Consider the following 27,913-nt stretch of genomic DNA (forward strand, 5'->3'; position numbering starts at 1 on the left):
TTTGGCTAATCTTCCTCTGTTTCTCTGATTAACTCTCCAAAGAGGATTTTTAGGAATTGCCTTCATTATCAGAGGTTTATAGTAGTAACATGGAAAATTAGGTTGAAATTTGGAGAGGCACATAATAAAAATCCTATTAACGAGTAAGAAATTTACAGTTAACAATAAGAGATTTTAGGATATATTTTAATAAGATAATTGCTGATCGGTGAATATTTATATATGAAGAAGGAGAAGTTTACATCTACTAATTTAATCACTAAACCAAAGATCGCCAAACTACTGAATCAGAATTCCTAGCGATGGTGTCTAGAAATATGAAAGAAACTCTCCAGTGATTATAAACAGTTTGTATTTTGGGGTAAATTCTACTTTAAACCTATGAACTCAACAGCTCTTACTTTAGAATACTATCTGTTTCATTAAACCTGAACTTCAAAAGAAGCAAAGTAACTTTTCTCAGGATTATAAGAGAAGCAGTTGCTAATGTTTTTCTACTATTTTCAAAGATTTGTTAGGTCATTTTAAATTAAGTGAATGGCTAGCAAAGTATTCAGTTATGGGTAGCTAAGAAATATGATACATAGAATTTGATAAGAGAAAGTGCAAATTCCTTTTTCCAAGAGAGGAAATTCATGCTTACTGCTGAAATAGCTCTTCTAGTTAGGAAAATTTTGTTTACTCTTTTTTTGAAAGCGAATAGAATGCCCTTAGGCTAATCAAATGGAATGATATGAAGATGTTAAAATCTTCTCTTAAGCATAAATAGAAATAAACACACCTTTATCTTCATTTAAGAAACTTAATTATAAAATTCTACATAAATTATTTTGAAGTAGAAATTTATTTGGGGGTGATAACTCAATTTATAAAATAATTTCAGTATATCTTTTCCAATTTGAATGATTTTCTAAAATGAGGCCTGCTTTGGAGTAGTACCTTTAACACTAAGGAGTCTTACTGAACATTCTCCAAGGAGTGAAGGAAGCTTTGCAAAAATATAGTGTTATCTTTATTCTGAGGATTTGAGTGGTAAGGAATGCCTAAAAATCACTTTTGGGTAGCTTCATGGTTTTATTCTGAATATACATAATCTAGCAAATATTTACTAAGTTCTTAAGCATAGGCCAATAACTACACAAGGTACTGGGGAAAAAAGCAAAAACTACTCTACTTATGATCTATTGAAGATCAGTGTGAGGTTCCTGGTTTTGTAGGACTCTTGAGTGTACTGACCTGAGACAAGGACTTGTCACTCATTCATTGAATCTGAAAATCAGCTTGGAAAGAAAATGAGTACACTGTTAGGAAGTTTAAAGAGTGGATGATCTCACTCCAACTATTCAGAGCTAATGTGTTCGTACATTATTTATTAAAAAACAGAATATTGAAAAAACATTGATAAGATGCTGAATCCAATGGATATTTGACCTCATGTAATATTTTGCATGGTTAACTACTACTCTTTCTTTTTCTTTTCCTTTTGTTTTGATGATATCACGCTTTTGGTTTTCTCTGGTCTTTTTGGACTCTTGCTATTCAAAATCTCCTTTGTAGACCTTTTCATTATTTATTCCTTGAAAGCTTGTGCTTCTGCACCTTGTGTCTTTTCTTCTTAGTCTTCATACAAATCTGTGGGTGATTTTCCCCACAGTATTTACAAGTGTAGGCACTAGATTGATTTTTGCTAGCTTGGTCTACCCAGCATGCTACCAGCATGTAGTAGAAATACCAGTTAAGAAATATCAGTGAAATGAGTAAAAGCTGTTTTATTCATCTGCTTATCCTTCCTAGCCACCTCTGTCCTAGGGTTTAGCAACTATTGACTTTTCTTTTAACCTTACTTTTTCTTTTCTGCTGTATTGTTTGAGACGTGAAAATGCTTGCCTAAATATTAATTTTGGAATTGTCTACTTGAACAATTTTGAGTTCTTTGAAAGAATGGCATCATCAGTTGAATAAATCACAACATGTTAGATTTGGGGGAAGGCATAAAAGCTTTTCTTTCATGTTTGAGCATATTTTCTACTTTGTAAAACATTTATCTCAGAAGATTGAATAATCAAGTTTCTTTGAAAAAATATTTTTGGGGTCTTTTGAAGATGATATAAATAGATGTGTAGGAACCTAAGTAAAATACTGCCCCATTTTGTGGCACTTTTGTCTTCATTTTGTGCTTTCTGTCAATTCCTCCATCCATTCATTACATAAAAATTTACTGAGGACTTCCTATGCCTTAGACACTGTTTTAAGTGCTATGGATATTGCAGGGAGCCAAGTTCATAGTCTATTGGATGAAGTGGACATAAACATGGAAAATAAGTCATAAGTGCTGTGGAGTAAAGTGGATTAGGTACAGAGAAGGATCAAGGGAGGGGGGTGTTATTTTGGATAGGATGACTAAGAAAGTCTTCTCTGTTAAGATATTTGAGCAAAGACCTGAAGGAAACAAAGGAATTGTTTATGTGGTATCTCCAGAAAGAGAAATTGATGTTTACATCATTGGAAGGAAGGGCAATGTGATGCCATAATGAGCAAGGAGGAGCATTTAGGAGGTCAAATTAAAACATAGAACATTCCTTCAGGCCTTTGAAGATAATCCAGAGATAAGATTTTAAGCAGATAAGAGAGCAACAGTGTTTGTGAGGTTTTAAAAAAGAGTTATTCTAGCCAGGCATGGCAGTGATTCAGGAGGTTGAAGCAGGAGGATCTCAAGTTTAAAGCCAGCCTCAGCAAATTAGTGGAGGCCTTAAACAAATTAGTGAGACCCTGTATCAAACTAAAAAATAAAAGGGCTGGGGATGTCGATCAGTGGTTAAGCACCTTTGGGTTCATTCCCCCAGTACCCAAAACAACAAAAACAACAACATCCAAAAAAGAATTATTTTAAAATAAAGGGTGGAAAAAGACAAAAAAAAAAATTTGTTTATATGCAGAAACTAGATGTTTGGAATTAAGAGTGAAAACGGGATGAATAAATAGAAGGCTATGAAGCACACACATTTCTCTACAGACTTACAGAATATTTCTAACACCATATGTGCATTTTTTTTTGTTTTACATTGACCAGTTCTCAGATACCAGTTATGTCCTACAGTTAAATTTAATTCTGTCACTATCTACCTGGAATTATCCTCATATCCTACAAGTTAAAGGCTCACTTCAGATGCCATCAGAAGTCTGGGCCTTCTAAGCATCTGACTCATTTGCTATAAATCCAGGGTTCCCATTACACATTGTTTGAGTTCAAAAATTTGCAAGAATGACTCAAAGAACTCAGGGATGCACTTGTATCTATTTATTATAAAGGATACTGTAGAGGATACAGATGAAGAGATGTCTAATGCAAGGTCTAGAAGAGACCCAACCTCAAGGAGTTTCTGTCCCTTTTGGAGTTGTGGTGTGCTATTCTACAAGCTGGTAGGTTGTTTCACCAACATGTGAGTTCATCATTTCTTCTTCAAGAGTTTGTTGTACAGAGTTTAATTGACAGCTTCTCACCCTCCTGTTCCCAGAGATTAGTGGGTGTTGCTGGAAATTCCTAGCCTTCTAATTACTTGGTCTTTTAGGTTACTGGCCCAACTTGTCACTTTATTGTCATAAACTCAGGTATGATCAACAAGGGCTTGGTATGAATACAAGTAGAGACTCCTGTAATTCAGGAAATTCCAAGGGTGTTCTGGGTTGGAATCCCAGGACAAATACCAAATCTGTTTCTTTTTTGGGGTGTGGGGGACTGCTGATTAAACCAGGGGTGCTTTATTACTGAGCTACATTCCCATTTCTTTTAATTTTGAGACAGAGTCTCATTAAGTTGTTGAGGTTGTCTTCAAACTTGTGATCTTCCTGCCTAAACTTCCCGAATCTTTGAGATTATAGGCATGTACCACCATGCCTGTAATAACTGAGAAATAACATTGGATCTAGCAATGCTGAGGTTATTTGTGACTTTAATAGCTCGAATAGTAGAGGAAAAAAACCTTATTGGCATGGAATTTTTGCTATAGATAGGAAGCAGAAAAGTGGAATAGTAATTGAAGAGGGTAAAGCAGAGATTTTTAAAATATGAATGCCACTACAGCATGTTCATAGGTTTGGGGAATGATTTAATGAGGAAGAAAATATTACAGATAAGGAGAGAGGGGATGGTTTCAACACAGAATCTTTTTATCATTTGTTCCCAGGACTTAAATAATTTTTCTTGAATAAATTAACAAATTCATTTATAAAACTATCATCAAATGCATTTTTTTTAGATCAGTGCTAGATAAAAAGTGGAATAAAGAACATTTTAGTAATACCTTTTTTGGATTGTTGTGAGAATTAAATTATAGTTTTCCTTGGTTGGATTACCATCTTGAGGTTATTCTTTCATCCTCGTTAACTTGTTGTTTCCTAAGTCTTTGCATTTTCCTTATAATTCTTTACTAATCTTTTCTTTGCTTTCCTTTTTCCCCATGTGAACTTTTTAAAAAAGTTCAAAAATCTGAGATCCCTCTTATGGATTAATTCTTAGATGTAGAAGACATATTTGTTAGTAAAGTGAAGGAAGGATTTTTAAATGTTTGTTGCAAATAAAATTCAGAATATGGAGTTAAATTTAAATTTCAGGTGAATAACAAATAATCTTTTACTTACTAAAATCATTAGGAGCTATAGAATATGGAGTATTTTAAAATTTTCCAAAAAGTTGTTTATGTGAAATTCAAATTTATCTTTACATTTGTGTTTTTGTTAAGTCTGGCAACTACAGTTTAGAGTAAAGATTTTATGATTCTTAGTGTGAGAATAGAAATGCAAAAGTATATTATCAGTGTTTGGGTTTTTCAATCCTGGCAGTGAAATCACATATAAATGAAGAACAGGAAGGGGGAGTTACTTCAAAAAACTGATGTTGCTGGGGCTGGGGATGTGGCTCAAGCAGTAGCACGCTTGCCTGGCCTGCGGCCCGGGTTCAATCCTCAGCACCACATACAAACAAAGATGTTTTGTCCACCGAAAACTAAAAAATAAATATTAAAATTCTCTCTCTCTTTAAAAAAACAACAACAACAATAACAAAAAAACTGATGTTGCTTTGCCTGAATTCTTTAAAGTATGAACTGAACATAGAAGAGTATAGAAACCAAGGACACATACAGATTTGTAAGACTGGAATGCCTGTCCTTGAGGAAACGTTGGAGTTAGCAAAAAGCATTTTTCAAGCTGCTGTTATCAGTCTGTTTCTTGGGGCATGCATGTACTTGGATGTTAAAAAGAAAAACAAAAAAGGCTTTTTTATCTATTAAGTCTGCTTCCTCCTTTTATACCATAGAGAATGGAGAGTGGACTCTGGATTGGAAAGGCAGAATTGATTTGGACAAAATTGAAGTGCATTATGGGTGAGAATATTAAAAGAGCCTCCTGATGGTCAACATTCAGATGTTTAGTTTCTTATAAACCTGAGAATTTTTAGAGAAATATTTTCAAAACCTATAGGATGCCAGACATTTAGTTTGATGCTTTCAAAATCATTATCTCGTATTAGACTCTGTTTACTTAAAGATTAATTATGTAATATTTCAATAATATGGAAAATTTTCAGAAAATAATGTTAACACTTTACTGCATACACAGATTTAACAAGTATTAACTTTTATTTGCATTGGATTTTTCTTTTTGAAAAAATAGCAGCTTTTGTTCCTTTTTGTCACTTCACTCTTTCCTCCTCAGTCCTTGAAGCTGGTATATGAGATTCTCATGTATGTTTCTACACATTTCTGTGTAATGAGATATAAATCAAGGCATACTGAGGAGGACTGATAGAAATGGAATTGATTAATATATTGAGGAAAAAAGCTTAGAGTAGGATGACAAATGTTGTCAGCTGTTTTAGAAGCCATTTATGCAAATGAGTGCTTAGATTTGATAGCTTACTGACATTAGATAGTACAGATAATTTTTGTAGAAGTGCTTTGAGACGAGAATGCAACATACATTGAGTTAGTAATTCAATTTATGATCTATGCTTTTTGAAAACTTCTGTAAACATTGAAAAACATAGTGTTTAACCTATACAGATGTCATTTTTATTAAAAAGTTATCAAAGTATGTCAAATATAATTTTCAAATATTCAATTATTTTCCCCATAAAAAATGTTAACTTGCTATCTTTAGAGAGATACATGACATTACTGTTTGTTAAAACTTCATTCTATAATTTTTAAGCCATCAAAATGTGAATTAGGCCAGGTACAGTGTCACACACCTGTAATTCCAGCAGTTTGGAATGCTGAGTCAGGAGAATCACAGGGTTAAAGCCAGCCCTAGCAACTCAGTGAGGCCCTAAATAACTTATCTAGACCCTGTCTCAAAAAAAAAAAAAGGACTAGGGATGTGGGTCAGTGATTAAGTGCCCCAGGTTCAATCCCTGGTACTAAAAACAAATAAACAAAAAGGTAAATTTAAAAATATGTTTCTAATGTTTGATACTTTTTAAAAGCATGTTGATTCTTTAGTAATTAATTTTTTTAAAGTAGGAGGTATCATTCATTCATGACTGACAAAACCTGTTTTGTTTTGTTTGTTTGTTTGTTTTAGTTGTAGACAGACACAATATCTTTATTTTATTTTATTTTTATGTGGAACTAAGGATTGAACCCAGGGCCTCAAACATGCTAGGCAAGTGCTCTACCACTGAACCCCAACCCCAACTGCAAACCTTTTTTTTTGCCCCCAGTTTTATTATTTATAATTTGTTGCAAAGAAAAATGGCTTAGAATTTTTAAATGTAGGAAAGAGAAAAATGGGCTTGACCTTTTCAAAGATTTCAGTTTAGGAAGCTATAACTGTATGGAGTATGATAGGGAAATGGCATGTCAGCTCAGAATGAGGCACACAGAAAGTGTTTCTATGGATTGTATTTGTCAAGGCACATTTCTGATTGATATAACGGAAGAGATTACCCTGTTTCTATGATTAGTTTATTATAAATTACATCATAAATATCAAATCTACTAGAATGTCATGTAATTTTAAGTTATACAATACATCCTTTCAGGAAGATCAAGTATGTTTTAATCTCTTTTTCACTGCTGTGACAAAAACAAAACAAAAAAAAAAACAACCTGATAAAAACAATTTTAGAGGAGGAAAAGTTAAAATGGGGCTCATAGTTTCAGAGGTCTTAGTCCACTGACAGCTAACTCCATTGTTCTGGGCTAGAGGTGAGTCAGAAGGTCACCAAGGAAGGGTATGGAGGAAAGCAACTCAGGGGGTGGTACCAGGAAGCCAAGAGGAGAGGAAAGGATTCTAATTTGTAATACCCTGTGAGTTAGTTCTCTGTTTTTCTGTTTCTTGTTTACTGTGCAACTTCATTTGAGTCCTAATTTATGAAAATTTGGCTTCCAGTTTTCTATATTTGAGAAGCAGAGGTAGACATTTCTTTCATTATCACCATGTATGTGTCAACCTCTTACATGGTATTGGTATTAGAGCTATTTATAACAAAAAACTAAGGTCATCATATCTTTAAATTTGGAGTAACACTGATTGAGAGTAAAAATGAACCAAATTTTTAAATGCTTCAGGAAAGGAATGGTGCTCTATATAATTGTGTCACGGAGGACTGTAAAGTCAGGAAAACCCTTTCCTTCTCAACATCTAAGGCTGAGCATCACTAGAGTTTTGGTTTGGTATTAAGAATGTATCTCTTGAGAAGATGTATTCAGAGTTTTTGAGTCAAATTAATTTTTCAGCCTATGTTTCTTGAACCTTTGGAATGAGAATTATGTTTTTTAGACATAATCTATTATAGGTCATTTTCCACTGGGACCAATGAGGAGAGAGTTAATATAAGCACATGTGTAGTGGGTCTGTTCCAGATTTTCTTGAGTGATTTGTGTACTTATTTGATCTTTGTGAGGTTTATTCAGACTCTTGTTGTTCTCATAAGAAGCTGAAATATTCTAGCCACTTGTTTTCCTAAAGACATTTAAAGAAAATGATTTTCTTACGCTTTGTGAAAAGTAAGATCAATATAACTGTAGGGGATCTTCTATAGTATAAATACTGATTTGTGGTTATTTGCTTGTCAACGCTTCTCCATTTGCCCCAATCTTTGGGTGGGAACTTTGATTTGTATGTAGTTAGTTGAGTAAGTTAAGAGAATAACAACCCTATACATATTTTTTTGTTTTTAAGAAATCATTAAATATTTTGTATTACGTGAAAAGTACATATGTGGGTATGCAATTGTCTTTCCTATGCTTCCTTTATTCTCTCTTTTCCAATGTGTTTCCTAACTTAGATGGGAACTGTTTTAGTTAGCTTTGCAACATTGTGATCAAAATATGCAAGAACAGCTTATGGGGGAAAGTGTATTTGGGGATCATGGTTTCAGAAATTTTTGTTTATTGATGGTGGAATCCATTGTTCTGGGCCCAACGTGAGGCAGACCATCATGATCGATGGACATGATGGAGGAAAGCAACTCACCTCATGGTGGCTAGGAAGCAGAGAGAGAAAGCCCAAGAAGGGGCCTGTCGGGAAGAACAATTCTTCCAGGATGTATCCTCAGTGACCCATCTCCTCCATCTGTACCCCCTAGTTATCATCCAGTCAGTCCATGCAAAGTAGGATGGACTGATTAGGTTATAGTTCTCACAGTCCAATCACTTTACTTCTGAAAGTTCCTGCATTAACATAGGAGCTTTTGGGGGCACCTTATATCCAAATCTTAACAGAAGCTGTTCAAGAGCACTTGCTTTTTTCTTAAGAGTGAGGTGGGATCTAAAGTGAACTTGTGCCTTTACCACATAAATCAATGCTTTCAAAATGTAACATCAGAAAAGAGACATGATATATGGAATATTCTACTGAAGGCATGGTCTTATAAACAGATGGCTACTTGCACCACTATTGAGGCAGAATATTTTCAGTTTAGTGTCAGGGTCTTTGAAGACTTTAGAATGCATCTTCGCAGCCCTTCAGTGTGGGTAGAAAATTTAAACTCTAGTGTTCTAAACATTTATTTTTATTTTTTAAAATATTTTTTTAGTTGATGGACCTTCATTTTTTTAAAAATTTATTTTTATGTGTTTCCCAGGACGGAACCCAGTGCCTCACACATGCTAGGCAAGCGCTCTACCACTGAGCCCCAGCCCCACTCCCCTAAAGCATTAATTGTATGCCTTACTTATTTGTGTGTGTGTGTGTGTGTGTGTGTGTGTGTATGTGTGTGTGTGTTCTGGGGATTAAACGGGTTTAGGAGTGCTTTACCTCTGAGTTACATCCCCTTTTTAAAATTTTTGTTAAAAAGTTTTTTGAAACAGGCTTGCCAAGTTGCCCAGGTTGGCCTCAATCTTGTGATCTTTCTACCACAACTTTTTGAGTTGCTGGGATTACAGGTGTGTGCCACTATGCTCTCAGCTCCTTAGTTTTCTGTAGATGATACTAGCTATTTATAGTCCTTGAGAGGATTTATAGAAAAAGTCATTCAAGATACATTCAATCATTCAATAGAATTTAATCATCTCACAGAACCCCATTGATAAAGGCTGGTAGGATGTATACTGCACATGAATTAAAAAAAAATTTTTTTTTTTAGTTGTATATGGACTCAATGCCTTTTATTTGTTTTTATGTGGTGTTAGGATCAAACCCAGTGCCTCACACTTGCGAGGTAAGTGATCTACCACTTATCTACAACTCCAGCCCCACTGCACGTAAATTCTGACTCCCAATTTCTTACTAGATGGGTTTCTTTTTCACTATTGACTTGGGGCAAAACTGGTGATTTAAGGATGAAGGATACCATCTCTACGACAGTGGAGTTTTTGCTTCATCTGTGAACTTGTTAGAATTGCAAATTTTTATGCCCTAATTCAGTGCTATGTGATCTTCCATATCAGAAAATTGGGGTGAAGATTAAGGTGGTAGGACTCAGCAATTTGTTTTAGAAAGCCCTCTAGGTGACTTTAATAAATAATAAAAATAGAAAATTTCTGCCCTATGCTGTCCACTAATTCCCGATTTCATATTTTTCCTCTACATGCTTCAGGAAATATATTGCTCACTGTTAGAAAAATTCATTTATAACTTTCTGAATCATCTTAATTTCCACAAATGCTCTCCTAAATTCATTCCCAATGGGCAGTTGGAATCTATAAAGTTGGCTACCCTAGGGGAGTTTATTTGCAAATTTTTTGGACTGAAATTCTCCAGTGTGATGTAGACTCCAACTGTTTTTTTAAAAGTATGTTCACATACCTGTTCCTTACTGATTTGCAGTGTAATTATGTATGTTTGTAGATCTTATCATTTTGTTTCTGATTTTTAATCTTATTATATTTTGCTCAGAGAATGACCTATATCTGGGGTCAGGAAACTAATTTGGTCACTCTGAGCCCAAATATACTTTTTATTTCTTTTCTTTCTTTATTATTGGCAGTGCTGGGGATTGACCTCAGGGTATTGTGCATGCTAAGCAAACACTGTACAACTGAGCTTCTTTGTCTGTGATGTGTGCTGGATTATTTCTTTAGTGCTCTCTTTCAGGTCATACTTTTCCTTTTAGCTGTGATTAATCAGTTCTGTAGTCTATCTGTTGATTGTTTTCAAATTTAACAATTATATATTTTTATTTATAAAATGTATTTTCAAACCCTGCAAGTTCTTATTCAGTATTTTAAAAATCCTTTTTTTTCAATCTCAGTTATGTAATATCTAATTATTTTAATATATGAGTCAGATTTTCTAGGTATTAAGCTTTATAGAGATTTAGTTAAGAGGAACAGCAGAAGCTGGGAGTGGTCTAAAATATCTTGTATGTCCCTTGCCCCCATCCATCTGTTTTTTTTCCTTCTTATATTGGACAGTTTTGGTCAGATAATTGTTTGTTGTGGGGAAGCTATCCTGTGTTTTATAGAATGTACAGCAGCTTCACTGACCTCTACCCATCAGAAGTCATAGACCACTTTCACTTCCTTTCTAATTGTGATAATTCAATGTCTCCAGATATTGCCAAATGTCCTGTGGGGAGTGGTGTGGGGAGGGAATCTAGTTGAGCATTGTTTTAAGACTTAGAAAACTTATTTGACATTCTCTGGGGATTTTATAACTGTGAATAGTAGTTTTATTCTAATAAGCAGTCTTAAACCAGGACAATCATAAAAGAAATAGATAAGGATTCTCCAAATGCAAATATTATTAAATCTATTTGCCTGGAGATTGGTTGTTTAATTGCCAGCATGCTAACAGAGACTAGACATAGTTATCGGACTTTCTTTTTCCCTGGGAGTTTACCATCACCAGCTGCTTTGATTCTTTTTTTCTTTTTTTTTTTTTTTTTTAACTCCAGTCTCCTGTTCCTATTTTCTCCATTTTTCTTCCTTTTTTTAATTGAAAAAAAAATTATTGATACCAAAAATGTTCCATGTTAAGAAGCTAAATATATGAACATCAGTGGGAAGAGCATTGCAAACAGAGGAAACCACTGGAAAGTTGTGTAATTTGAAATCAGTGCATGTAAAATAAAATTGGGGAAAATATTGTCAGTTTTCTTCATCTCTTTATATTATTGGTAGTAGTAAAACAATATTTGAGGCTTATATTCAAATACTGTGTAGAAGTCATTTTGAAGTAATAGTATAGTAATATCCTGAAACAAATATCTGTTTGTTCCTTTTTCTTTTCTGCAACCATAGTAAATGTGTTATTTAAAACAAAACAAAATGAAACAAAAAAACCTTCAAGAGTTGGAAATGTATCAGGAGAATTTTTAACTGTTTTTTCTTCCCCTTGCCTTGTATTGGTCAGTTTTTTGAGTCGATTATACCTCCCATTTCTGAACAGATAAATATTATCTTGTTTTGTTTCAGTTTCAGGTTTCTCATTGCAGGGATCACTGATTGAGAAATAGATGGCTTTGCCTCGCCTCACAGGAGCCTTGCGCTCCTTTTCAAATGTTACCAAGCAAGATAATTATAGTGAAGAAGTGGCTGACTTAAAGGTAAGTTTTTTAAATGAGAACTCTTATAGAGTATGTACATATATTTGACATTGCTTTTTTGTTCTTTCTGCTAAAATGGAAGGTTTATCTTGTTTGGCATGAGACCAAGAAGGAGAGTAGGTGTACTGATGTTCCTATGGGACAACTTAATATTAAGCACCCATCACTGTACTGTCAAGAGGAATAATCAGAACTGTAATTTTTCTGTTGCTAAGGTCCCTGGCTCAAATTATTTTGTGATATAATCCAGTAATTTACTTCTGAATTATCTGAGTAAGTTTTTAGGTCTCTGGTAAAATTTTTATCAAATAAACAGAAACAATGTCTGTACCTTAACATGACAAATATAAATATTAATCTCTTGAGCTCAGTAGTTGGTCTTATAATTGGCTTATTTTATAATTGGGCTTAAACCTCTTATGAGAGGTATTTAAAGCTTAAGAAAACACTTGTTATTTAAAAAGTCACTTTATGATTAAAATTTCAAAAATAAATATGAAACATAATAAGAAACAAAAGTTTACATTGACTAGAGACTCTTTAGCTTTTCTAGTAAATATCAACCTCCTACTTTTCATAATAACTAATATGTGGACAAGTTTCCTCATGAGTCATTTTATACAATAAATATTAATTTTACCTTTGCTGTAAATATAGATTCCACCAGGGCAAAATGGTTATCATTTTGAAATGTCACTTTTGTCTTATGAAAGGAACTTCTTCAGTCTCTGTCCTATATAGGTTCAATGAGTGAACTGTACTACAAATTAGGGTATATAGTTTGACAAAGAATCTCTCCTGATGACTAAACTAACTTATATAATTTTAAAAAAGTATCAAAAAATTACATGTACTTACAAATTTAATTAATATTAAACAAAAATAAAAGTATATTATGTCATGACTTACAGAAAAAAAACTGTGCATATAGTTATAAAATATTTAGAAGAGATTCTTAGAAATGCCTTTGACATGTGGTGTATTAGTTTTCACAAAATACCATTGGTTGGAAGGCTAAACAACAAAAAATTATTGTCTCACCAATCTGAAGCTAGAAGTCGAAATTAAGGTGTATTGGCAGTTTTGATTTCCTCTGAGTCTTCTCTCCTTGTATCAGCATGTCGCTGGTGTCTCCTAAGTGTTTAGATTTCATCTTCTTGTATGTTTATCAGTCAGTGGGATTGGGTCCATTCAAATGGCTTTATTTTAACTCAATTGCTCCTGTAAAGGCCCTGTCTTCAAATATGGTCAAATCCGGAGGTACTAGGAGTTAGGACTTCAACACATAAATTTTGAGGGACACAGTTGAGCCCATAAAATATAGATTTTGATCAGTTGGTAGATGTGAGGATGTTTGTATTACTATGATGAATTTATTTATTTTTAATGTTTAGATTACTGTTTCTTCCTGAATGTGATTTTGCATAGCAAAACCTGTAGCTGTTCATACCAAAATGTATTTTGGATAGTTTTAAAACCATTTATCTTTAAGTTGTTGAAATTTATTAAAAAATTAAAGTAGTATTAAGAATCAGTTGAATCTTTTAAGGACATTTCAACACATAAATAATGGACTGACTTTTCACTAGAAAAAGGATAAATGTTTAGGAAGTTTAGTCATACTATTGTGAACTTTATGTTGTTAAAGCTCTACATGAACTGCACATATGAAGAAATGAGCCATGTAATAGTTTGTGAAGGATCTGGCCTTGCACTGTTCTTTAAAAAATAGTAGTTACTTCAGGTGTTGATTCCTGACTTTATTTTAGGATAATAATATTTCCTAGTAGGTTGGAATTTTATTGCTAGAAGTCTTTATGTAGTTTTATTAATAGCCTCACTTAAAGATTGACTCTAGGAAGAACAGTTTTTTAGATGTTTTTCCTCTAACAATGCAGAATTGTGTCAGATACAAAACAGTAAATCTTTACAATAGGAGCTATTTTATATTTTTTCACAGCACTAAAAATAGGGTATATTCTATACCATTAGTTAATATTGATTGTTTACACTTGAATTCTTTTCTTCTTCCTCAAGGCCTTTAGCAGGTAATTCAGAATTTATTATGGAACAGAAGATTTTAAAATTTGAACGTGAATAAGGACTATCTGCTTGTCCCATATCATTTCATTTATTCCTTTTGGCTTTTAGTCCTTTTTTTTCCAAAAGTGGTATATATAAAAAGCTGAAACTTTTTATCTCAGAAAATGCCAAACATGGTTGGGCATGATACACACACCTATAATCCCAGCCACTCAGGAAGCTGTGGCAGGAGGATGGAAAGTTTGAGGCCAGCTTTTGTCACTCTACTATACCCTTTAAAATCAAATTTAAAAAGTGTTGGTGATGTACCTCAGAGGTAGAGCACTTCTCCTTTATTTAATCCCCAGGCCTGGAGTGGGGTGGAACGGGGATAGGGGTTGAGGGGTGTGTGGAGACGATATCCAACACATACAAAAGTAATATGAATATAAAAGTAATATGAATCATTATGGACCCATGATGGACCCATTATGGACCCATGACCCTATTGTAACAATTCCTTTTATGGCTGATATATTTCATATCTATTCTTGCCCATTCTTTCCCCACTAAACCCAGATTGACCAGCCCCATTTAAAACTAGAAAACAGGAAGGTAATGATGAATAAAGAATATCATGAATACAATCAAGAGTAAAATTACAGTTTCTACCTGACTCGCCAGTTTTTCATTTGGTTAGAGTATTTCACGACTTTTATCTATGGATTAAAGCCAGTGATTTGACTTAAAGTTTGTATTGCTTTCTGTAGTTAGTTCTAGTGAATGAAAAGATTGTTAGTCTCAAGCAAAGAGTTATAGTATTATAGGAGAGCAATATTAACTTGAATATATTGAGATCAACTATGAAAATCTAATTATCTTTAAATGCCTTTCATTATAAAGTAGGACATAAAGCTTTTATTTATATATATTATAGTCTGAGTGATATTAAAAATAAGCAGTTAGAAAATGGGAAGAGGGGGGGCTGGGGTTGTGGCTCAGTGGTAGAGCACTAGTCTAGCTTGTGTGAGGCCCTGGGTTTGATACTCAGCATCACATAAAAATTAAAAAAAAAAAAAAAAGGTACAACATACACACACAAAAAAAAGGAAACTGGAAGAGGTATGTGGGATGTTATCAGTTACCATCTTCTGGATGTTGGTTTAACTTTTTATTTTGCTATACAAATTCATGATGGGTATGCATTGTAAATAAAATAAAAAATAATCTTTTATTAAATGTATCTTTTAGACAAGTGAGATTCTGTGAAGTCACATTTAAATAAAGTTCATTCTGAGAGTAACTTGGATCTGAGTAGATACAACTTCAAAATCTTACACATAGTGCCAAGTTGTATTCTGTATTGCAGAATATATGGACTAAGCTATGGCTTTAAGAAAAAATTTAACCAGTCATTCTCTGTATTATGCTATTTGTTTCAGCTAAAGCGATCCAAACTTCATGAACAAGTTTTAGATTTGGGACCGACATGGAAGAATATAGTAAAATTTTTGAATGAAAACCTGGAGAAGAGTGAAATGCAAAGTATAAATGAAGACTTAAAAGATATATTACAAGCTGCAAAACAAATAGGTATAGTTTTTTTTTTTTTTAAAAAGAACCAGACAGATTCCAAACTAGATTCCTTATAAACTATATACTATATGATGGAAAGCTAAAATTTCTTAGCAAGTATTCATAATTATGAAAGATAGTCTTTCCTCTCAAAGTTTAGTATAGAGTGTTGGGGGTGGAAGTAAACCATTAATTATAGTATAATTGGATATGAGGGATTTATAGGAATTTAGAGTATGGAGACCACTGCCTGAAGTAATGATAAGGTTAATTAAAAATTTAATATAACTCTAAGAAACATTAAAAGCCATGTAGCTCAATCTCTTATTATAGATGACCACCTACTATAGTGAGTCATGGCATTTAATGTATCCTATGACTGTTTCAGTTCCCAACCTACACTAACATTTTCATTATTAATGGATTATAATTTGAAATTGTAATGTACTTAATGCATGTTATTTTTCTAATGTTAAAAACAAAACTAAACAAAAGAAAAGAACTTGGTGAAATAACCTGTTTGTACATTGAAAGTCAGCATATTATTTCAAATTCTTGATTAGCTAAAAGGCATAATTAACACTGCTGTAGTTTAAATTTTTTAGATTTAGCAGGTTTGTACCTACAGAAATTCTGAACTCATTCTCTGGCCCCATGGAATCTCCCTCCACCCTTCTCTTTGACCTCACAACATCTCATCATCTTTGCTTTCACCAGTTGTTCTTCAGACATGTGGCTTTTTCTCATTTACTCATACTTACCACACTACTGCCTGTACTGGGGACTTTGCATATGTGGCTGTCTGTGCTGGGAGTGTTATTCTGTCATAATCTTAGTGTGGGTAGATCTTTTCTTGTCAGTCTGAGCTCAACTAAAAAATCATTTCCTTAACAAAGTCTTCACTGACCATCCAATCTCAAGTTTTGTCACCTAGTCACTGTTTATAATAAAACTTTCCGTAACATCATTAGCTGACACTTTACTTGTTTGTTGCCACTAGGATGTAAATTTCGTGATAACAGTACATTATTTTTCTTGATAACAGTCCTTCCTTAGTGCTAGTCTAATGGCCTTCCATATTTTAGGATTTTATTGAAGATTCATTTCTCAAATAAATGGGAAAAAAATTTCCCAGGTGATTTCTTGAGGGAAAATTTAGATCCATATCTTACTATATACTGGTTGGTAATTTTCTTTCCTTACACTAACTTTGACAAGTATTTCTATTAAATATATGTATACAAAACTTGAAGACTTATTAATGATCGTCAAATCTTCAGATTTAAAACAAATTTTTGATATGTCATTTACCTATTATTGGCCTGTGATATATAGTATAATGTTGAGTTGAATGTCCTCATTGTTTTAGATTGTGAAAATACAAAATAAATGTCATGCACATTTTTCAGAAGTTCAAGACCTTCAGTGAAATTTAGTTTGTTTGAGTCTAAGAGAAATTGAGCACACCTTGATGAGTTCTGTGATAGTATTTGACATAGAATCACATTTTATATTTAAATAATCTGGGTTTATTTATTTATTTATTTTAGTAGTAGTGAAAATGAAAAATCTCTGGTCCACCTTGACTTGATCTGAGCCTTTCTGGTCTTTGTTGTCTTCCATTAGTAAAATGTTGGTGTCCCCATTTTCTGAGTACAGTACTTTTCAAAAACTGTAGCAATTATTCTTTCTTTTCCTTAGTTCCATAATAAAAATGCTTCAGATCACGTAGAAAAAACAGTAATGGAATATATTTATACTGAATATTGATTAAATTATTTTTATATAAATTATATTTAAAAATAATCTTTACTATTTAGGCTAATTCTCTAAATAAGTCACAAGTCAAAAAAGAGTTTTTAACATACCAGTCAATAAATGTAATCCTTTTGATGCAATACCTAATTCATACTAGGGACTAATCAACCAACTGATGTGTTTAAAAGTATTGATTATTTGGACATGTGTTATCTCAAAGGAATATTTCCTAGGCAGATGAAATCTTGGTATTCGATTTAGGCAAATGCTCTATTATACCTTCTTTTTAAAGTTTGTGCTTAATTCAGTTAAATAATAAATTCACTTAAACTAATAGTTGATTAGTAGTTAGCCACCCTTTCTGAGTGAAGATGACTGATACTAGAAATGTAATTAATACTTGCATTTTTGAAAAGATAGGTATCATGGGGAAAATGCTTTTTGGTTACTACTGTATTTCTTTTTTAGCGCAGATAGTTTTGGTGTAATTATATTAAAAAGGCAAAGCAAAAGAATAAATAAAAAGAATAATTTGCGTATAACATAGTATGAAACACTTGTTTAAGACCATGTATATTGATTAGTCAGAATATTAGACATTTTAAACAGGAGGAAGTGAATTCTGTGGTTGGCATATAGCTAATGGAGACCTAGAAATCTTGGATTCTTACCTTTCCTTTTTTTTTTTTTTTTTTTTTTTTTTTTTAGTAGTCAAGAATCATGTCCTAGTCAGGTCTACTTTTCAACTACTCTTAAAATCTTTATGTATTTACTATTGCCCTATCTCAAGCTTTGACCATCTCATGTCTGAACCATTGCAGTGGTCTGTTTCCTCCGCTTTTTTTTTTTTTTTTTAACTCTTCCAACTTCTTCACTGTCAATAGACTGATCTTTGTAAAAAGAAACTTCACTTCTTTACTATTTTACCCTTTAGATAAAATAGTTTAAAATGATATAAAAAGAGCTCTTTTATTAATTGACAGAATTCTTTTTTTTTGCAATAGTATCTTTTTTTTTGCAATAGTATCATATACAACCTTTCCTCCAACTTATTTAGTGTTTACTTTTTGAATTTTTTTTCTCTGTTTTTCATGTGTTAAAATAACTTTCCCCATTATGTTTAACTGGTAATTGCTTCTCATCTCTGAAGAAGTAACTTCAGTGTCATTCATTTGTGTTCTGCATGATTCCTTTCTGATCTTAACACACCATTAGACTATCACCTTTTTGAAAAGATACCATAATTTTTAGAGTACTTTTCTCATTGCTTGATAATTTCTTACCTCTTACTCCTCCCTAATGCACGGTGTGAAAGCCTTGCACTCTAGTGCCTAATGTGCTGCAAGGGATACAGTAGGTATTCTCAGCAAACAAATGGAATATTGAGAAGCCAACTAAAAGTCCTCTGTGGTCTTCGTTACCAGTAATGATGATGATGTCTTACAAATGGCAGCTTTTCTTTTTCCTGTTATTTTTAAGAGTCCCCTGTCATTTACATGTAATGTATACCAAATCTTTTAATAAATTCGTTTTTCTTTCAACATTATTTTAATAATAAGGCATGGTTTTAGGGGGCAGTAATTATAAGTCATTTAAAAATAGGATTCTTGACCCTTAGTATATCCACATATTCATAGTGCCCAAAATCCATCTCCTTCATGAATTTTGATGGGTAAGCATGCTCAGATTAACCTATATTCTTGTTACAACAAAATTTGCCAGTGTATTTTTTTTTGTAATACAAATATGAACATTTTTTGAAAAGAAAGAGGTTAAGAAAGTGAGTCAATAAAATGCATCATGTGCTAGGCATATAGTTCTGTTATTAAGTTTTAAATCATTTTAGGAGATAGATAAAATTTGTACAATACAGATAGGTAGAAGTTAGAATATGTGAGCCAAGAATGGTAGGCAACTTTAATAGATTAATGGATAAAGAAACTGGTATATATATATACACAATGGAATACTACCTAGATTTAAAGAAGAATGAAATTATGGCATTCATGGGTAAATGGACAGAATTGGAGAATATCATGCTAAGCGATGTAAGCCAATCCCCAGAAACCAAAGTCCAAATGTTTTCTCTGATAAATAGATACCGACCCATAATGGGCAGGAGGTGAGCAAGGGAAGAATGCAGGAACTTTGGATGGAGCAGAAAGGGGGTAAGGGAAAGGGGAGATTATGGGGGAGAAGATGGAAGAAAGAAATGGACATTATTACCCCTATGTATGGGTGTGATTGCCTGAATGGTGTGACTCTACATTGTACAACCAGAGAAATGAGAAGTTGTGCTTCACTTGTGTAAAAAAAAAAAAAAAAAAAAAAAATTGTAGGCAGGTGGGTAATAAGATCCTACAGTTCCCTAATCAGTTTTTAATTGAATATCTCTCCCAGAACCAGAATAGAATGTTTGAAATTATTGCAGAGCACAATGATCTAATGATTTTACAGATACAGATCAGTTCAGAATTTATGTAGTTTCTTTCAGTATTTTTCCATGCAAGACCTATTTGTTATTTCTTTCTTAAATTTTAACGACTATTATATTGAGGTTTTGACATTTCTGTGCCTCTTATCTTTAATAATTTTATGAAAAGTATTAATTAGAAGATAGTTTTGGGGGCTGAGGATATAATTAGTATTACAGCACTTGTATGGCATGTGCAAGGACTTGGATTTGATACCTAGTATTACAAAAAGCAAAAGGAAAAGAAAAAAGGTAGGTAGGTTGGACAGGACTATGATTTAGGTGAATTATCAAGGACATAAGATTTTACTATTAAAAAAATAGAGGAATCTAAACTTGGGATGGAAAACAATTTTAAAATGATTAGAAAAGGACATATAAAATATTAGCTTCTCAGCACCACAAAAAGAAAGAAAAAGGTATTAGCAGGAGCTGCTATTCTGTCTATTGATGGGTAGACATTTAGTTTATAAAGGGAAAGGCATGTTGTTTATGGGATATGATAGGCAGTTTTTTGGGAGTATTTGTGAAAAATAGTTACTTTGAAAATTGCAGAGTTCAAAAAGTCTAGACAAAAGTACTTTGTAACAGGCCTCTGCTTAGAATTAGAAAAACTCTAAAGTATAAAGCTATTTTATATCAGGCAACTTCCAAAGCAGTGAAGAAATATGGGGCCAGATATGGAAGCAGGAACAAACCAGAAATGTTATACTGGCATTTGAGCCACTCTTCTCTAGAGGTGACTATCCATTCCAGAAAAGGAGGTGGAGGAAAAGAGGAGGATAAGAAAATGTCCAGGCTTCTGTCAGATTCAGAGGACTTAAGGTGAAAGAAAGGTTTAAAATGGATGAAAGAGGAAATAGAAAATCTGAATATTTGACTGTTAAAGAAATTCAATCTGTAATTAAAAATGTTAACAACAAATCTATATTTTCCTTTATGACTTTACTGGGAAGTATTATTTTAAAAGATGTGAGGATACTGTTGTAGATTAAAAGATGTTAAAGGCATGTAATAATGAGATGTAATATAAAATCCTTGACTGACTCCTGAATCAGAAAAAAATTACCAGAGTGTTTTTATGGTCATTGGAAAAATTTGAATATGGGTAGGTCATCATTAGGTAATGTTAGGTCTTAGATATAATAATGGAAATCCTAATCTTAGGAGATAAATAATGTTTATAGTGAAATGTAATGAAAACTGCAATATACTGTCAAGTGGGTCTGCAAAAAATTTGCATATATTTATGTAGACACACACACACACACACACCCCTGATTATGTTATTAAGAGGAGTGCAAGCTCATTTGAATGCTTAAAATGTCAATAATTATTGGATTACTACTTAGGAAAATAATTTGTTGTATGATAACAGAATGAAGGTTTAAAAATCTCATGAGTATTTTGTAGATGAAGAAAAAGCATTTTATCAATATTTAGCATCTGTTTATGATAAAAGGAAACTTCCTTAATCTGATAAAGGTTATCTATTAAAAAAAAAAAACTAGCAGGTGTCATACTTCATAGTGCAATGTTAACATGTTCTCTGAGAAAGTCACTTCTAGAAGAGAAGAAGTGTGGGCAAGAGTGGAGAGAGGGAGGAAGGTTGAATAGCCTATACCAAAATATAGTTAGGAATAAATTTTAATGTCCTATAGAATAATAGGGTGACAGTAGTTTATTATAGTGCATATTATTTCCTAAAGAACTAGAAGAGAGGAAATCTTAGGATCCAAATAGAATATGTTTGAAGAGATGGAGATACTAATTATTCTGATTTGACCATCCGTACTTTATACATGCACTGAATTATCACATAAGTGGGTATCTCATAAATATGTACAATTATTGTGTGTCAAAATAATTTTTAAAAATAGTTTCTCAGGGCTGGGGTTATGGCTCAGCAGTAGAGCGCTCGCCTCGCATGTGCAAGGCCCTGGGTTAGATCCTTAGCATCACGTATAAATAAATAAAATATAAAGTTATAAAAAAAAAAAGAGAAAAGCTAATAAATTCTAAAAAAAAAAAAAAAAGTTTCTCCTCCAAGGTGGGGAATTAGTTAAGAATGCCTATCACTACTTCTGTTTTTAACACACTAAAAATCCTTGCTAATATAAGAAAAGGAATATATTTATATACATAAATATATAATTATAAATTATATATATATATATATATATATATATATATATAAATTTAAAGCTGCCATTACTCACATGACTATATCCATAGAAATTAATTTTAGTGTGGTTAAAATAAAAATCAAGTTTGTTTTTATTAGCAGCAAACTTAAAAATTGCATTTATTTAAAAAAGTTTTGTAAAGTTTATTTTACATATACATACACATTAAAATCATCAAATCCTTTGAGTAAATTTGCCAAATTAAAAAAAAAAATAAGATCAAAACTTCCTTGTGGTGAACTAAAATTTTGTTGAGGGAAATTACACAAGACCTAAGTACTGGAGGATAAACCAAGGATTAAAAATTTCACTCTCATAAAAATATAATTTTTACTCAAATTGATCTACAGATTCTGTGTCATTCCAATCAAAATCTCAGCATGTTTGTGTTTGAAGCTGTGTGTTTGTGTGTATTGAAATTGACAAAATAATCAAAGTTATCATGGAAATTCAAAGGCAAAGAAAAGTCCAATCAGCCTTGAAAAATAAAAGGGAGAACTTTAATGGATATTAAAACTTAAAGACATGAGCAATTTAGACTGTGTGGTATTAGTCCAAGAATACACAGACACCAGTGCACGGAATAAAGTTCGGAAACTAACCCACAGGTATTAGGACACTTGATTTATGTTGAAGGCCATAGAGTAGTGAGACGAGTCTGCTTTTTCAGTATATGGTGTTGGTCAACTGGGTATATGTATACAAATAATTCTGAACAGCTTATAGAAGTAAACAAGAAGCCCCAAACAGTAAATCTTTTGAAAGATTGATATGGAATACCTTCATGATCTTGATATATAGTAAAATGTATTAAGTGCAAAGCAGAATGTACAATTAAATGACATGATCAGTAAATTGGATGCAATTAAAATTAATACTTTTTCTTGGTGCATTATAATAAAAAATAATGGGATACATTGTTATGTATTTGTACGTGCATATAACATAATTTGCTTAGTTTCATTCACCAGTACATTAATACCTTTTATTTGTTAAGTGTAAGAAGACAAGCCATAGAGTTGGAAAATATATCTTCAAGATAAATAATCAAAAAGAGAGCTTGTATCCAGATTAAAAAAAAGATTTATATAAATCAGTAAGTAAAGGATAGATAATCCTGTGTAAAAATATCCAAGAGCCTTGAATAAGCATTTCACAGAAGATAAACGAATGGCTAACAAATAGGAAAAAGTGCTCAACTTTATTAGTAAAGGGGGAGATGCCACTACATGCCCAGCATAATGACTACAATTAAGAAGACTGACATACCAGTTGTTGGTTGAGATCAGGAATGTGAAACAAGAATTTTTCCCCACTGCTGCTAGAATTGAAGTTGGTTTAACTACTTTGGGTAACTTTTTGACAGTATCTACTGTGGTTGAACACATAAAAGTTTAAATCCAATGAAAATGCTTGTGCACATATATGAAAAGACATGCACATTCATGGAGCATTATTTGTGCTAGCATACAAGTAGAAACAATTCACTAATTAAATAGTGGCATAAATTAATTGTGGTATATAGACTACCTTATAGTAATAATAAACTATAGCTAAATGTCACATTGTAACTTAATCTTACAATGTTGACAAAAGCAACCAAATATATAAGAACATTCTATATATGTGAAACTGAGAACTATGTATGACTACTCTTTGGTTTTAGAAGTCAGGATAGTGGTTACTTTTGATGTGACAAGGACTGGATCTGAGGTAGATTTCTGGGGTGTGGTGATATGTTCTATTTCTGGAAGTAGTTAACTGACTTATACAGTTATTCATTTTGTGATCATTCTTTGAGCTGTATGTGGACTGTATATATTCTTGGTGTATTAAATAAAAGTAAAAAATAATTATGCTTTTTAGTATAAAAATTTTTGATGAATATTTTAGCCTGATAAAATTGAAAACAAATGCTTGTGTATTCACCTTTATACTTGGTTTATACTTGGTTATCATATAGTTAGAACTATATAGCTTTATACTTGGTTATCATATAGTTAGAACTCCTGTCAATCCTACTCACCCCTTAGTAACCAATAGTTATATATGATAACTACATAATGAGTATTATTATGCCTGTCTTTATGGTTTTATTAACATTCATGTATCATAAACAAATATCAGGAATGTTTTCAGATATCACATATCACCAACTATTTCAGTGACAAAGAAATCAAATTGTGTGTTAGTTTTATCTGATAAATTCCCTGTATAGTTCAGCAGCTTAATGTCCAGGTCCAAGTTTCTGCTGATGACTTGACCTTTACTTCACGTTTATTTCCTTGTATTCACCAACTGTCAGCTCTACTTTTAGATGTCCTGTGTACTTGATTTTTTTTTTTTAAGTGTTAAAAAGTAGACTTGATTAGGTTGAGAATAGATATATTGTTTCTAGCTCTGTGATAATTAAACAATCTTTGGAACCCTAGAATAAACTCTACTGGTTTATTATTTTATTTTAGTTCTATAGATGGATCTAGTAAGCTAATAAGTATTTGTAACTGTATTTTTTGTATTGTGTCTTAGTTTTCTGTTTTAGGGTTCCATAAAATTCTTTTTTCTATAGCTTGGCATAATTTCGTATTATTAGTTAATATACACAGACATAAATTCAGTTCTATCAGTTACTATTGGGTAGCTAATTAATATTATTAAACCTGTTTCCTCATCTGTGACTATAATGAAAACAATTCTTACCCTATATAGTTTTGCGAAGTGAAGCAGTACTACAAAGTGCCTAGATTAATACCTAATGCCTATCAGTGAGTAATTTTATTGTAACATAGATGTACTCATAGTTATTTGTAAACAAATAGCTGTTATGTCTAGGTTAAATTTTAAGATATGCCCAGTGATGTAGTAACATAAAGGGCAGGGAACATAGCGGTAGGACACAAATAATTCATAGAGAAGAAAACTTTGGACACAAGTTGATTATGTTTTGAATATTTCAAAGACAGAATAATCCATTATATCCATTCCCAAAAGAAATTACAAAATAAAAGTGTGGATAACAATGAAAATCATTAGGACTGTGAAAATGTATCAGCTTGTATAAGTAATTCAGATTACTTGGGGATATGGAAAAGCATCTATAATTGAATGGATACCATTATCAGTGCCTGAGTTGGAAAAACATCAAAGTTTCTTGATAGTTTGCTTTAGTTTATCATATTACTCTTCACTCACAAATTATCATTTCTCTAAGAAAACTTATACTACATTCTTTAGTAGAGGCATTTTAAAGGTTCTGAATAATTTTCTTTATGGTATATTACTAAGTATATTCATGATATATTACCAGTATATTACTAAGTATCTGATATGTGGATGCAATATTGAGATTTGTACTTGAAGTTATCTTTTTAAAAATGCCTTTTTCTTAGATATTAAAACAAAACAAAATTGCACTTAAATTTCAGTGAGTTATGTAATTTGTTTTCTGTCATAATTTATTTCCTTAGTGATGCTCGAAATAATTCTTTTATTTAGGAACTTTTATATAAGGTCTAATTTTAAGTTTTATATTAGTTGTTTGGTTACTTGGGAAGTCAAGTTGAATTTGATGTAGGATTTTATAGTACTAAAAATGGCAATATAGTGGCTGGATGCAGCCTTAAATTTGTAAGATGAGTATTCACATTTTGTAATGAATATACATAAAATTAAGTGGCTGTTTTTAAAACATAGGGAAGTACCTTGAACCAATTTTAATTTCATCAGCTATTCTTCTCTTTTTCTGTACCAACTATATATCTTCATTTGCTTTTCATTAATCATTTGCTCATCTTAATGGCAAAAGTTCACATATAAATGTAGGAATAATCTTAGCATTAGAGTTACCCTTTCAAATGTGACTATACTTGAACATTATGCCTACTTAATATAAGGTATTGCTGGAGGTGCTTTGCACAGTTACACTCTTTAAATGAGGTTCATTGTATTAGATAACATTATTTAGGCAGTTTTAAATATATATCACATAAATTTATTATTTCCCAAAAAACCTTATGGTAAAGCTTACCTCTAACTTCCCAACTGTACTTGGCTTTTTCTTGTAGTCTTAGTATGTTATTTAATTTCTCAATTTCTCTATAAAATGAGGAAAATACAAGCAAGATTCATGAGATTATTTTATATACTGTATTTGTTTAAAAATTACACGAGTAGACTATGAAGGTAAATATATAGAGAAAGAAAATTATGGAAAGGTGGTATGGTATATGTTCAATTTGAATAATTGTTTTTGTATTTTGTTATGTGTAATGTACTTTGTTACATGTAATGACTTAGGACATTAAGACACAGGTTCAAATATTATATATATATTTAAAAGAAACATTGTAATCAAATTAAAATGTCAGGTAGCTATTTTCTATTCATATATAACATGTTTATACCAGTTTTGCCTTTCTTGCTGATTTTTAATAAATTGAATGAGCTTTCGTAAATAATGTAGGATTGTAATACATTGTTTTTCACAATTACAGATCAAGTATTGGGGTAAAACTGATATTTAAAGTTTGGACATAAAAATGAAAAAAAATTGTGTTTTGAACATTTCAATATTAAAATATAAGTAGAAAAGATATTTGTAAAACATTTTCTACTAAATGGTGAAGATTTAACTGGACAGGGAGTTTGTTGACAGCTTCTAAATTGAATGCTTATCAATTAATGATGTAAGTAGTTAATATTTTTATGTATTTTTCAGTTAAAATTTTTACTCATTCTTTTCATGGATTTCTTAACTATTAGGGCAGACTATTGAAAAGACAATTTATAATTATTTAATTCTTAATATTTTGCAATCAAAGGAAAATGGAGACATAAATTGTGTTGAGAATGATTCAAGATTGTAGCCATTCCTCAACTCTTTAATTTAAAAAAATCCATTGTATAACTTGAAGTAATAAATAAAATACCAACTATTTCATTTTGTATGCTAAAGTTCTACATAAGGTTTAGGACTTTTTTAAAGGTTAAAGATGACTTGTAATGTGAATGCTCCAATCAGCCAGATAAATTGAATTCAAATCCTGCTCTTCACTTAATTATTTATGGCAAGACTATTTCACTTATTTTGACTTTTTCTTAGTATTCTGAGAAATATTTTATAGTTTACTCTGCATTTCACATCTCATTGCTCACAATATAACTGTGAAGTAGTCAAGGCAAATATTTGCTAATAAAAAAAAGTATTCCAGTGTCTTTCTGAGTCCCTCTCTTTAAATGTGTTGCAGTTGAAGTATTGTAGCCAGTTTTTTGGTTTTTTTTTTTTTTTAGGTTTTTTCATTGATTTATGGATAGAAAATTAGATATCCAAGTGGTTAGGTTTGTAGACTAACTTCATTAAAAACTTTAAGTTATGAAATTTCTGACACTTTTGCCAATTGGTTACTTAATATGTTTTGATTAAAATATCTTGTGGCCAAAACTAGACAACTTAAAATCCCAGTCCTTTTAGAGTACAAGAGTATAAGCAGATAGAAAAAGCTTGAGAAATTTAATGCAGATGTTAACTTGAGCCTGGTCATTTAAAAAGATAATTTAGTACAAAATTTGTGTAAGTATAAAGAAAAGTAAATAAGTTAATTGGGAACAAGATTCTCACAATTAATGTAACATGTCCGGTTTTGGATGCACTTTAGAAAACAAGGGCATGACTAATTACAGATTTGTATTCTGGAAGCATATCACATGCTATTTCTGAGGCTGCCCCTTCCTGAAGAAAACCCAAATTTTCTGTTTTGCTCTTTGGAGTAAATTCACTTGGTTAAGAGTAAAGCACATAGGTTTCCTCTGACAGTTTACCTTTTTAGAATGAGGGTGGGGCCTGCAGAACTTTGGTACATTAGATAATTCACTCCTCAGATACTTTATCTGTGTTTTACAAACACTAGTCAT

General features: G+C 32.0%; 1 protein-coding gene across 4 annotated transcripts in view; it reads left to right on the top strand.

The window, feature by feature from the left end:
- Ascc3 (activating signal cointegrator 1 complex subunit 3) overlaps window positions 1–27,913 on the top strand; it is a 363,263-nt gene that overhangs the window by 2,618 nt on the left and 332,732 nt on the right. For 3 of the 4 annotated variants that reach the window (XM_076858389.2, XM_076858391.2, XM_076858392.2), the window contains exons 2-3: window positions 11,859–11,989; window positions 15,454–15,604. In XM_076858389.2, the coding sequence (XP_076714504.2) occupies window positions 11,900–11,989; window positions 15,454–15,604 (241 nt within the window). In that variant the 5' untranslated portion in view covers window positions 11,859–11,899. Of the gene's footprint in view, window positions 1–9,632; window positions 9,662–11,858; window positions 11,990–15,453; window positions 15,605–27,913 lie in introns of all 4 variants that reach the window. The other variant, XM_076858390.2, reaches the window with a different exon arrangement.

Source organism: Callospermophilus lateralis, chromosome 6 (assembly GCF_048772815.1).
Source record: "Callospermophilus lateralis isolate mCalLat2 chromosome 6, mCalLat2.hap1, whole genome shotgun sequence".
In the NCBI taxonomy this organism is placed as follows: domain Eukaryota; kingdom Metazoa; phylum Chordata; class Mammalia; order Rodentia; family Sciuridae; genus Callospermophilus; species Callospermophilus lateralis.